This window comes from Fukomys damarensis, unplaced genomic scaffold (assembly GCF_012274545.1).
Source record: "Fukomys damarensis isolate Sample0158 unplaced genomic scaffold, DMR_v1.0_HiC HiC_scaffold_21, whole genome shotgun sequence".
Taxonomy (NCBI): domain Eukaryota; kingdom Metazoa; phylum Chordata; class Mammalia; order Rodentia; family Bathyergidae; genus Fukomys; species Fukomys damarensis.
The window spans coordinates 28,678,278-28,689,956 of record NW_022900933.1 but is presented as its reverse complement, the minus strand read 5'-3'; the positions used below and the strand labels follow the sequence as shown (position 1 = coordinate 28,689,956).

The 11,679-nt window shown below is 45.3% G+C and overlaps 1 protein-coding gene across 1 annotated transcript in view; it reads left to right on the top strand.

Annotated features, from left to right (window-relative positions):
* Ptpn21 (protein tyrosine phosphatase non-receptor type 21) overlaps positions 1-11,679 on the top strand; it is a 61,753-nt gene that overhangs the window by 37,449 nt on the left and 12,625 nt on the right. The window contains exons 10-12 of the mRNA XM_010616334.3: positions 5,744-5,804; positions 6,435-6,519; positions 10,817-11,673. Coding sequence (XP_010614636.1) covers positions 5,744-5,804; positions 6,435-6,519; positions 10,817-11,673 — 1,003 coding nt within the window. The remainder of the gene's footprint in view (positions 1-5,743; positions 5,805-6,434; positions 6,520-10,816; positions 11,674-11,679) is intronic.

Here is an 11,679-nt window from a genome sequence, read left to right as displayed (position 1 = left end):
TATATATATACTTTTTTTTTCTGGTACTGGGGATCAAACTCAGGACCTTGCACTTGTGAGGCAAGTAAGGTGCCACTGAGCCAGCTCCATGGCCAGTATGGGAAATATATTTCATCATGTATATTTGTTTTCCATATAAAATAAATGAAACTTTTAATATTGGTTTTTAATGTCTTAATGGGTAACAAAACCAAAAATAACTTTAAATTTTATGGTTTTTCTGGTACTGGGGATCAAACTCAGGACCTTGCACTTGTGAGGCAAGTAAGGTGCCACTGAGCCAGCTCCATGGCCAGTATGGGAAATATATTTCATCATGTATATTTGTTTTCCATATAAAATAAATGAAACTTTTAATATTGGTTTTTAATGTCTTAATGGGTAACAAAACCAAAAATAACTTTAAATTTTATGGCTATTTCTTTTAAGACTCTCAACAAGTACTACTTAGTCACATTAATATAATAATTCTAGCCAGGAATGGTGGTGCACTGAAGGCAGGAGGATTGCTGTAAGTTCAAGGCCAACCTGGGGCTACACAGTGAGTTCAAGGCCATCCTGAACTACATTGTGAGATCCTGTCTTAAAAAAATAAACAAACAAATGATAATGATTCGGAAGTATTGGTAGATTTGTTACCATGGCCTAGGTGGGTAAACTCAAGTGAGATGGGCAGTTAACCAGCCTGCTGCTGGCCGCTGGACAGGGTTGTGGACACCTGGTTCAGATATGGAGTCACCCTGCACAGAAAGGTGGACTTGACTCCTACCGAGTTCCCTCCCTCCAGGCCTAACCCAGAACCTAATGGTGTGGTGGATGGCCTGAGGTGACTCACCTAACCCTGAGGAAACTACAGTTCAGTATTCACAGTTTTGATATTTATCCAACGGCCCAATCAACAATCTTTCCCACTCTCATCTGTAAACAAGGTACTTCAGATTACAGAATCATCTTTTAGGTCACACAAGCCTTAAAACCATCAGCTAAGAGTCTCCCTTTGGTTTTTTGTTTGTTTGTTTAATTTATAAAACGGGGACAGTAGGACCATTTATAATATTCCTTTAAGGTTAACTGAAGAATTAAATGATATTGTCAATAAGGTCAGAAAGCTTCTTCCAATTCCTTCTGCCCCACAACAAACCCTGGAACTGTAATCAACCTCCTTAACCCCCAAAACTCTCATCAGCTTCCTTGATTTACATGAGAAAAAGATGGAGGGAAGGGAATCTTGGTGTGGGGGCTTTTCTCACCTCTTTCTGTGGACTGTGTCCCTCAGCCTGCAAAGCCAAGCCCAAGAGACTTTCTGTGGAGAAACTTGGATTTCAGCCAGCAGCCTATAGTGAGGGGCTGGCGAGCATCCCCTGCAGTGTGTGTCCACCTCTTCTGGGGACTTTGTGATCAGGAGACTGACTGGTATAGGCCCTTCTTGGAAGGGGAGAAGGATTTCCCCATCTCCTTCTCAGCCTAATATAGTGGACCCGAGATGATGGAGCAACACTCTCCCCACCCAGTCCTCTGGGACCCCAGAGGTGTGGAGAGAGCACCGCGCTTCCCACAGATTCATGGGAAGGAGCCCTGTGGTAAGAGGGGGAGGAGACTGTGGAGCAGCCCCAAGACAGTGGGGTGTCTCCCTCTCTTAAACAGGGCTTGGGGAGTGCTGGTACTGGACATGAGGGGACTTCTGCCTCAGCAATAATAGAAATTAAATCTAAGGCAAAGAGTTACAAATTCATAGGCAAAAGCTTTGATTGAAAAGAAAGAAAAACTGGGAAAGGACTCTAGCTTGAGAAGAAGAGCTGAAGGGGCAGGGGCTAGCTTTGAATCAGCTTGCTGAGGTAGGCTCAGGTCTTTTTGATCATTATCTCAGTTCTGGTTCTGCAGTATGGCCTAGAGAAGTCCTTATTCCTTCTGGTTCCCATGGGATGATTCTCCTGCCTACTGGGGCAACCTCAGTTCCCATCATAGGGTAATTATTCCTGCTTAGGGAGGTGAGCTCATCATAGGGTGATCTGTCTGCTGATGTTCTGCTGGAATCCAAGGTGACTGCAGCTTTAGGACAGTGACTGAAGACTTCTAGGAGTTGTTTCAGGAAATCCGGAACAGGATGTGGTAAATGCTGGTGACTGAATGTCCCTGCCATATCTTGAGTATGGCTTATTACTCTTATCTGAGTATCCTCTCTCTTGAAGGCGGGGTGAGACAAATTAGGTAATGTAGGGCTTACAAACCATTGTTTAGATAGACACTCAGTAACTGACATGCTTGCTTACAGAGGTGAGCAGGCATCTGACCCACAGTTTAGAGTAATAAAGGGTACAGGTGCAAAATGAGGGCAGAAATACCAACCTTTATCCTTTTAGTTACTCACTGGTATGTGAAGAGTCAGTGCTTTTCAGCAAAAGTTGCAGCTTTTAAGTCCCTGTCTCACAGGAAGGCAGCTTCCCTTTCTGAGCTGGTCCCTGTTCACATGAAGGTTGCTGTCACTCTTGAAAAGCTTATGTCATGTTGCTAGAATGAAACTGCTCCCTCCCACCATTAGTGGTTCCAGTTACCTGAGGTGATCTCTGCCAGCTTTGCCCCTCTCCTGTCCAGGAAGCCAGGGATCTGTACCGGAAGTACGGGAGGAAAATGGGAGCAGGCATCCCAGAGCCAGACTGGTGTTCTTGAAGCAGCCCTGGCCCACCCTGGAGTGGGGAGGAAGAAGAGCTTTTGTTCTTCAGGAAAATCATTTGAGACAAACATCCTAGGTATTTCTGCTATCCAACATGTTTTCTCATCCTTAATCTCCCCTTCAGGAGCTAAAAACAGACAAGTGACTGAAAGGAAGTTCACAAAGCAAAGTCAGACATTCCTAGAAGGTTAAGCTCAACAGTAAGTGCTCACTAAGGAACATCTGCTTCCATTCCCACTTACCTGTCATTCGTTTGTCCAACACGCTCATCCCTCACACCGAGGGCCTCCTTGTGAGACAGGTAGTGTGCTGGGCACAGTGATGCCGTGGTATGTCTTCTTTCAGATTCCCTGGAACTGAGGAAGCTGCTAGACAAACAGTAGTCAGAGCCCATGCCCAGAAATCCGACAGACCTGCTTGTTCAAATGCTGGTTCTGCCACTTGTGTGCCATGTGACCAGGAGCAACTTACTTCATCTAAGTATCAGTTTCTTCATCCATAAAATCATCATCCTAACTGGATCTCCCTTATGGGGTTGGCGCTTAGATTCCATGAGATAATCAGCAATGTTCAGCACACTTTCAGTAGGCAATATCAATTATGTCACTTGGACTGGAAGCCATTTTTTATTGTCTTCTCCAGTACCTGTGCCCCAGTGACTTATTATCTTTTTAATTTTTTGGTATCAGGGCTTGAACTTGTGACCTTGCGCCTACGAGGCAACCAGCTACACCACTGAGCTAAATCCCCAGCACTCCCAGTGACTTCTAAGAGTTCTTTTCAGCTGCCTCTTATTTTAGCAGCACTCATCAGTATAGAAACCACCCCAAAAGTTTCAAAAGCACAGTCAACAGCCACACTGTTTTCTCTGCTGTGTGAGGTCATGGAGGTGGCTCTTAGTTTACACTGCACTTGCAGCAGCATCAGGGAGAAAGAAGGGGTCAGACCATTAGAACTAAAGGTGAGGCTGCACAGGATGAACCATCTGGCAGGTAGGAGACCTACAGGTTTGTCTTGTGTTCAGCAGAACCGGCTTCTGCAGTGGGCAAGATGCCTGAATAGATAGCGTTGGGGGAGTTGCCGCCTGAGCTCCTGGGCTTTGTGTCCTTGGGTTTTGTGCTGAACACACGCAGGTGACTGGATATTGCTGGAATTTGTTGACAGTGAAATCTGTCAGCAGTTCTTTCTTCTCATTTTTGAACTTACAGTATTTTTATGAGTTCAGTACATCTACATAGTAGTCTCTAATAGAATACATAAAGTTCAAAGAACCCCATTTACCTAACCCTAGCTGCAACCACAGAGGATAACGAGAAGCAAAGTAAATTTCAAAGCCAGAAATGGCAGCATCTTGTGTGCAGTTAAAGCGCAGGCATAGTCCTGCTAACATGAATGCTGGAGGGAGGAAGCATCCTTCATAAAGCAGACATCTGCGTTTCATAAACAATCTGAACACTTTCCAGTGACAAATTATTCAAAGAAGTCACCAGTAAAAGTAATTTAGTCACCTGGTGTTGTGTCTCATATCTGCTAGTTTTCTTTTTGTCTCAAAAGTCTTGTACAAATAAGTCAATATTTAGAGTCTGAGTATAGATAGCAGTTATCAGAGTGCTAAGAATAATATCTATATATCTACTTATTTTTGTGCTGCTAGGTATTGAACCCAGGGCTTTTGCATTCAGCTGTACCCCTAGCTTTTTTTATTTTTTTATTTCAAGACAAGGTCTTACTAAGTCACTAATTTGCCCAGGCTGGGCTTGAACTTGTGATCCTCCTGCCTCAGCCACCCAGAATGCTGGAATTACAGGCATGTGCCACTGTGCCCAGATGAATAACGTTAATTTAGAAGACAAGAGGCTTCATATTATTATTTAACTTGTTGATGAAATAGATTCATTGTTCACTTTGTAAAAGTGGATTTTCTAGTACTTAGGACACTAGCCAAAGGCCAAAGGATATTCTTGTAATCACTAGTTAATGTGTCATATAAGTTCATAAGCAAGGAACAGATAGTAAAAAGATTTTTAAAAAGTCCTTTGACAAAATTACCTAAGTCCTCCAGAAAGCCAAGAATTCAGTGTCTCTAGGTTCCAAACCTATTTGCAATAAAACTGAAACACACAAGAAAAAAAAAAAACTGCCTCTATTTGAAAACAATAGTTACAAATGGGCTTTTCTGATTTTGTTCCTTTTAAAAAAAACCCATTTATTCAAAGATGAAACTTGTAGGAATAGTTTTAAATTCAGAAATACCAGGTAATATCAGTCAGCACTCCTTACTAGTCTTGGTTGCTTTAAAAAGAAACAAAAAAACCAGAGAGGAGTTTCTTCATGCCCGCGCGCGCGCGCGCGCGCGCACATACACACACACACACACACACACACACACACGCGCAAAGGTAAATGGGTTCGTCACAGGCCTATTGAACTGACTTCTCTTACTTTTTGCTTTCGCAATTCTCTAAGGGTTCCTTAGAGAAATACAAGACCCATCACCAAAATTATCTAGTTTTGCTCTTTTGGTGGCCAGGGGATCGAACCCTGGACCTTGCGCTTAACAAGGCAGGTGCTGCACCACTGAGCTAAATCCCTGGCCCTACCAAAATTATACTTGTCTTTTCCTTGTGTTTGTGGTTTGTGGTTAATTAAGCCACTGTCCATGGCTTTCGGCTTCTGGGCTGCCAGCAGCTGCTATTCACTGCGGGCAGGACTGTTACTGGAGACTTTCAGTGCTAACCCAGACCACAGAGAAGCCCTGGTTGAGTTTGCTGGCGGAGTCCTCCCACCCTGCCATGGCCGCGCTGCAAGACTTGCCTTAATAAGATGTCGGCAGAAGGTGCTACAGCGCCCTCTCTGGTGGTCCCGGGAATAATACCCCAGAGCATGGTTGGGCCCGAAGAAGTCAAGGCCCCACAGGATGACACCAAATCACTTTTTCGTTTTTTCACTTGTGACTGGACCAGTTTGTCTTTTCACCTTAGAAGACTTCTCTCTGTACCTTCCTATATCTTAATTTGTTTTGATAGAATTAGGAAGTGTGTGCGCTCTTTTCACAGTTGTCTTGTTTCACAGGCAAACTCAGACTGTCACAGTGAACCCAATCAGGAGGAGGTCATCCTCGAGGATGTCTCTGGTAAGAAGAAAAATCGATTGTTTTTCTTTTCTTTTCTTTTAGCAGTGTCATTTGCCTTAATAAAATTCACTCTGGTTAGTGTTAATTTTGAATTTGAGCCATAAAGTTGTGTTCATACTTCATTTTTATCTAAAGAAAAAAAATGATTTTTCCTAAGTTCAACCTAAGATTTATTATATTGTACATATTCAAGTATTAGGTCCAATCAAATGTTATAAATTTGAACTGTTAGCCAAGTGTAAGCATAAGCTAGTAGATGTTTAAATTACTCGATAACTTTGTCTAATATGATTAAATAAAATACATATAAACTTCCTATATTCGTGTCTTTATACAAGGACATTTGTAGCCGCTCCTTCTTGCTCTTACCTTTTGAGTGCAGATCTTCTTGTGCTGTTTAATATCCTTACTATCACTGCACAGGGCTTAGCATTGCCATTGTAGGGAACATTGAAAATGATACATATGGTAAGACCTGTGTCATGTTTATTTTCCATATATAATATATTCAACTCCTTTAGAAGCCTCTTTTTTTTTTTTAATGGAGGGAAAGAATCCAGAAAAGAATTACTTTACCTCTATTACATAGGCAATGTGTTTTAACCCTGTGTCCAACTTTCCATTTCTTAGCCTAAACCCCAGCCCTATGTGATGCCTCCCCCACCCCAGCTGCATTATAATGGACACTATACAGAGCCATATGCTTCTTCCCAAGGTAAAGTACACTAACTCTGCAAAGCCTTGCACAGTTATTACCATGAATAAGTCTATGAAGATATCCTCAAACCTGGATAGCTTCTGCCTGAAGTTATACCCAAAACTGTCATGATTGTAGTCATCCTGGAGTCAGAGAATAAGCCAGTACGTTCAGGTTCTTGAATATATGGTAAGAATTTGTAATTTAAAGTTTCGATGCTCAGGTAATCCCAAATTTGGCCAATGGGAACTTCTGGGGGATTTTCCCACCCAAACTGGCCTTTGAAAGTTCTTTATTGTTTTCAGGAAAAAGATGCCCCCGTCTCACTCTGTTTTTCCCTGCCTCAGGTCTTCCCATCATAAAATTTTAAACACTTCATTACTTCAGTGTTGGAACTATATTTGTGATGATGCCCCAAAGCCAAATCTTGAGCATTCCTTTAGCATTTACTTGATAACCTGTGTAGAAAGCTGTCCTCAAGGACAAAGATGTTGATGCAGATGAGTGGTTCCATGTCTTAAGAAGTTTAGAATCTAATTTTGGGATAAGAAAGATCCACACACAACTTGGAATAAAAGAAAATGTGATTTTGTTGTTGTTGTTGTTGCTGAGAAAGCATGCAATTACTGTGCCATTTGATGGGAGAAAGACTCATCATCTGGGGGGCTGAGAATAACTTTCTGGGCTTTGCCAGGTGGCTGGATTTCAGCAGTGAGAGAGGCAGGTCCTGATGGCGGTGGCTGCTCTGATTTTGGGGGGGTGGTGAGTTCCATGACAGTGAGGAAGAGGATCTTGGAGAGTAGAGTGGTCCATTGCCCTTACACATAGGGAATGAAGTCTAAAGGGACAGAATTGTGACTGCCTTGTTTGTGCTATGCCATGTGCTAGGCAGTAGGGGAGCAGAGCCTGGGGTTTGGATTCTGGGACCCACCTCGTGCAGTTTTGTTTTCTGACTGACCTCCTCCTGGCACCCATGCTGACTTTACCTGCACTCCTGCCCCTCCCATGCCAGGACAAGGCTTTTCTCTGTCATCTTGGTCTCCTTGCTGCCCCTTTTCCTACCTCGGTCTGTGAACATCTTGCTATCTTTTGCTTTCCACTGTCTTCAAACGATTGTTTGGGATTAATTTTTCTCTTCACGTACACCCCTCTCCTCCTATGGTGATCTGTGTGTTTGTTTCTGCTTGTTGTTTACCCCTTGCCTCTTCTGCCTTTGCTGCTCTGGAAAAGGTGCTCTCCAAGGTCCCCAGCACCTGTACGCAGGACCTTCTCACCATCACAGTCATCACTTTTTTCCACCATTTTATAAAATTATCTGATCTCATTTTGGCAGATTTGTACATTCTGATCTTTACCCCTATGCTCATCCCCCTTTCAAGTATCATTGTTCTTTTTTTTGGTACCAGGGATCGAACTCAGGTCTTTGTGTTTACAAGGCAGGCGGCAGAACCACTGAGCTAAATCCCCAGCCCCAAGTATCATTGTTCTTGGTAAGCTGGATTCTCCCTCCTCCTTCCTGTCAGTGTTGTTTGGTGTTCCCTGAAGGCCATCTGTCGTTGTCTTCCCTCCCCTTGGCAGCTACCACAGCAGTTTTACCACACTTCAGATTCGCATGAGGATGACTAATCTTCATCTTCTAGTGCCCCACCAACCCGGGGCCCAGCCCACATTTCCTGCTGTCTCACAGAGCTGTGAGGGCTGCTGCACGCGAAGCCCTTGGTGAAGTGCCTGGCTTATGGTGAGCACCCAGGAAATGATGCCAGCTATTCTGACTTGCTGCAAATTGAAATATTACATTTGAAGTAATAGCTCTACTCTGTTAGCCCATTCCTTTCCATTTTCATTAGGAAGCCACTTTCCTCGTTACTTGGATTCTTGGTTGCTTTGTTTTTTGAGATGAGGTCTTGTCCAGGCCGGTGTCAAACTCCTGGGCTCAAGCCATCCTCCTTCCTCAGCCTCCCAAGTGCCAAGACTACAGATGTGCACCACCACATGTGGCCCTGATTAGTTGGATTCTGAGTTGAATGTAGTTTTTCTATTTTTTTGCCCTGGACATTTAGTGATTTATGAATCCTACTGCCTGTATAACTTATCATGTCTCTGCTATGTCCCCTGCTCCTGACCCAATCCAGCCTTTTTTCTTTTTCTTACCTCTCACTAGTTGTAGCATCATATGAGTTGCTGCTGCTTCATCTAATATACGACTCTGTTGTGCAGGATCATTCATTTGCCTAGTGTTCACAACTGCCTATTTTCATAGCCTACTCTTTTAATCTAGTTTCCCATTGTTGGTTTGCTCCTTTCTAGCCTGCCTTCTAGGGTTGGCCCTTGGCTTTGCCCATGCTTCCCCATTATCCAGAGCCACAGAACATCCTTACCCCACACATCCTGCCATCTGTGTGTTGCCATGCAGCCAGCATAGGGTAGGTTATGCTGTGTTAACAAGCCGTTCCAAACTCTCAGGGGAGTTTCTTCTTGCTCAGGTTACCTGTCTCTTGTGCTTTAGTGGGAGGGCTGTGCTCCAGGAGAGCCTGCCTTGGTGGCTCAGGCATGGGAGACTCTTCCATCTGGGATATTGTTGGTCATGGTGGCAGGAGGAAGAGACCAAATAAACTGGCTCTGATCCTCTGCTCATTTACCTCTGACTAGTACAGGAGGCATAACCCAGTGTACTCTCAGAGGTGGGGCGATCTGGGGACTGATGGATGCTGGACATTCCTGCTTCTCCCACTTATCCCACAAGGCTCCCTGAGTGCTATTGCTATTGATTCTATAAGGTTGTTTTTGATCATTTCTTTCTTCTCTGTCCTGATTAACTTATGCTAAGAACAGTGATTCTTCCTTGTCTCTTCTTTCTTAAATTATGGCGATTGTCATCCTATATTTCACCTTTCACTTACCTGTATTCCAGTTATGTTTTCCCTCTTCTGTTCTTAGTATCTATCGTCTTTTTTTTTTTTTGGTACCAGGGCTCAAACTCGGGACCTAGCACTTGCAAGACAGGCAGCAGCACCACTGAGCTAAATCCCCAGCCCGAGTATAGTCTTTTTATCATATAACAGGCTGTCAAATGATTGGATGGTTTGAGGCATACAGAGAGCAGCTAGTGGTAGAGGCACCAGCTAGACAGGTGTTGTACCAGTCCAGACAAGCTGGAGTGAGCATCTGAACTATGATGTAGCAGTGAAAAAAGAGGGACCGCAAAGATTTAGCCATAGCTGAGTGTTCCATGGATGAAGGGAGCACAGGTGTCAGAAGTAAGAAAAGTAGGCATTGTTCAGAGCTGTGTGTGCACCAGAGTGCCATGAGCCTCCTGGACAGTGGCATATCATTTTGATAATCAGTTGTCACTTAAATACTGTGGGGCTTTCAAAGCACCCAAAGAATGCTTATCAAAGGAAACTGTTCTCCGAAGGGCTTGTCTGTTGAGTTTTATTTGAAGTTTTGTTAGTCCCACTCATTAGTAAGGAGATCCAGGTGAGCCACAGATTAGCTGGAAGAAACATGGCCCCTTCCAGCTTGGGACAGGAACACACATACAGCACTGATTCTGTGAGCCCTGAACCCAAGCCTTACTGGAATGTGGGGCCAGGGCAGACATCAGCTACAGCTGTCTTAGCCTGGTTCTTCTTGGCCTCTGGGCCCCTAGTGAGTTGTGTAGCTACCAACAACACTTTGAAGCTTTCATATGGAAGTTTTGCGTTCATTCTGGAAAAACTGATGTAGTGCAGGCAGTCTAAAACCCCAGTAAAGGAAATGTTTTTGGGCAGCTGGAACTAGCTCAGCATCAGCAGGCCACACTGCCACCCAGGGAGACAGCAGAGTCACTAATTCTGGACCTTGAGCAACATTCCTGCCTCCAGTTCTGTGGAGTTCCAAAAAGTCTGTTTTGTGTTTCTGATGAAGTAGATTTTTTTTTTTTTGTACTGGGGATCGAACTCAGGACCTTGCACTCCCCAGGTAGGTGTGGTGCCACTGAGTTGAATCCCCCACCTGTGAAGTGGATGCTTTTAACTTTGAGAAAAAGACATTGTTTTGTCACAGGGTTACCCTCCATACCTGGTTTAGATGAGGCCAAACTTTATCAGGTACCAGATCCTGAACCCCAACCTTACACCCACTGTGGCAGAGCCAAGCTCAGATAGCATGAGTAGAGCTGGTTCACTGGTTCATTTAGCAAGGATGTTTACAGGCTGTGTTGAAAATGTCATCCAAATTCAGGGCCTTTCTCAATATTTACCTAGAGTAGATGGCCCCATTTAATACATTTTAAAATCTCATTTCAAAGTACATTTGCAAACTTTTTCTCCTCCAGATAACATCTTTGTGCCCAACCACAACGGATATTATTGTCACTCCCAGACAAGCTTGGACAGAGCCCAGATGGACGTCAGTGGTCGAATCCGCAATGGCAGCGTCTACAGCGCACACAGCACCAACTCCCTGAACAACCCTCAGACCTACCTGCAGCCCTCCCCCATGTCCTCCAACCCGAGCATAACCGGAAGTGACGTCACGAGACCCGACTACATCCCATCGCAGCGTCACAGCGCCCTGATACCTCCTTCTTACCGCCCCACCCCAGACTACGAGACTGTGATGAAGCAGCTCAACAGGGGCATGGCGCACGCGGAGAGGCAGAGCCACTCGCTGAGAAACCTCAACATTGGCAACTCCTACGCATACAGCAGGCCCGACGCCCTGGTCTACAGCCAGCCTGAGATCCGGGAGCACGCGCACTTCGCCTCCCCGCAGTCTGCTCACTACGCGTTCAATCTGAACTGCAGTTTCCACGGCCAGTCGCCCTACCCCTACCCTGCAGAGAGGCGGCCGGTGGTGGGCGCAGTGAGCGTGCCCGAGCTGACCAACGTGCAGCTCCAGGCCCAGGATTACCCGGCTCCCAACATCATGCGCACCCAGGTGTACCGCCCGCCGCCGCCGTACCCCTACCCGAGGCCGGCCAACAGCACCCCGGACCTGTCCCGTCACCTGTACATCAGCAGCAGCAACCCCGACCTGATCACGCGGCGCGTGCACCACTCGGTGCAGACCTTCCAGGAGGACAGCCTGCCGGTGGCTCACTCGCTGCAGGAGGTCAGCGAGCCCCTCACTGCGGCGCGCCACGCCCAGCTGCAGAAGCGCAACAGCATCGAGCTGGCTGGGCTCACGCACGGCCTG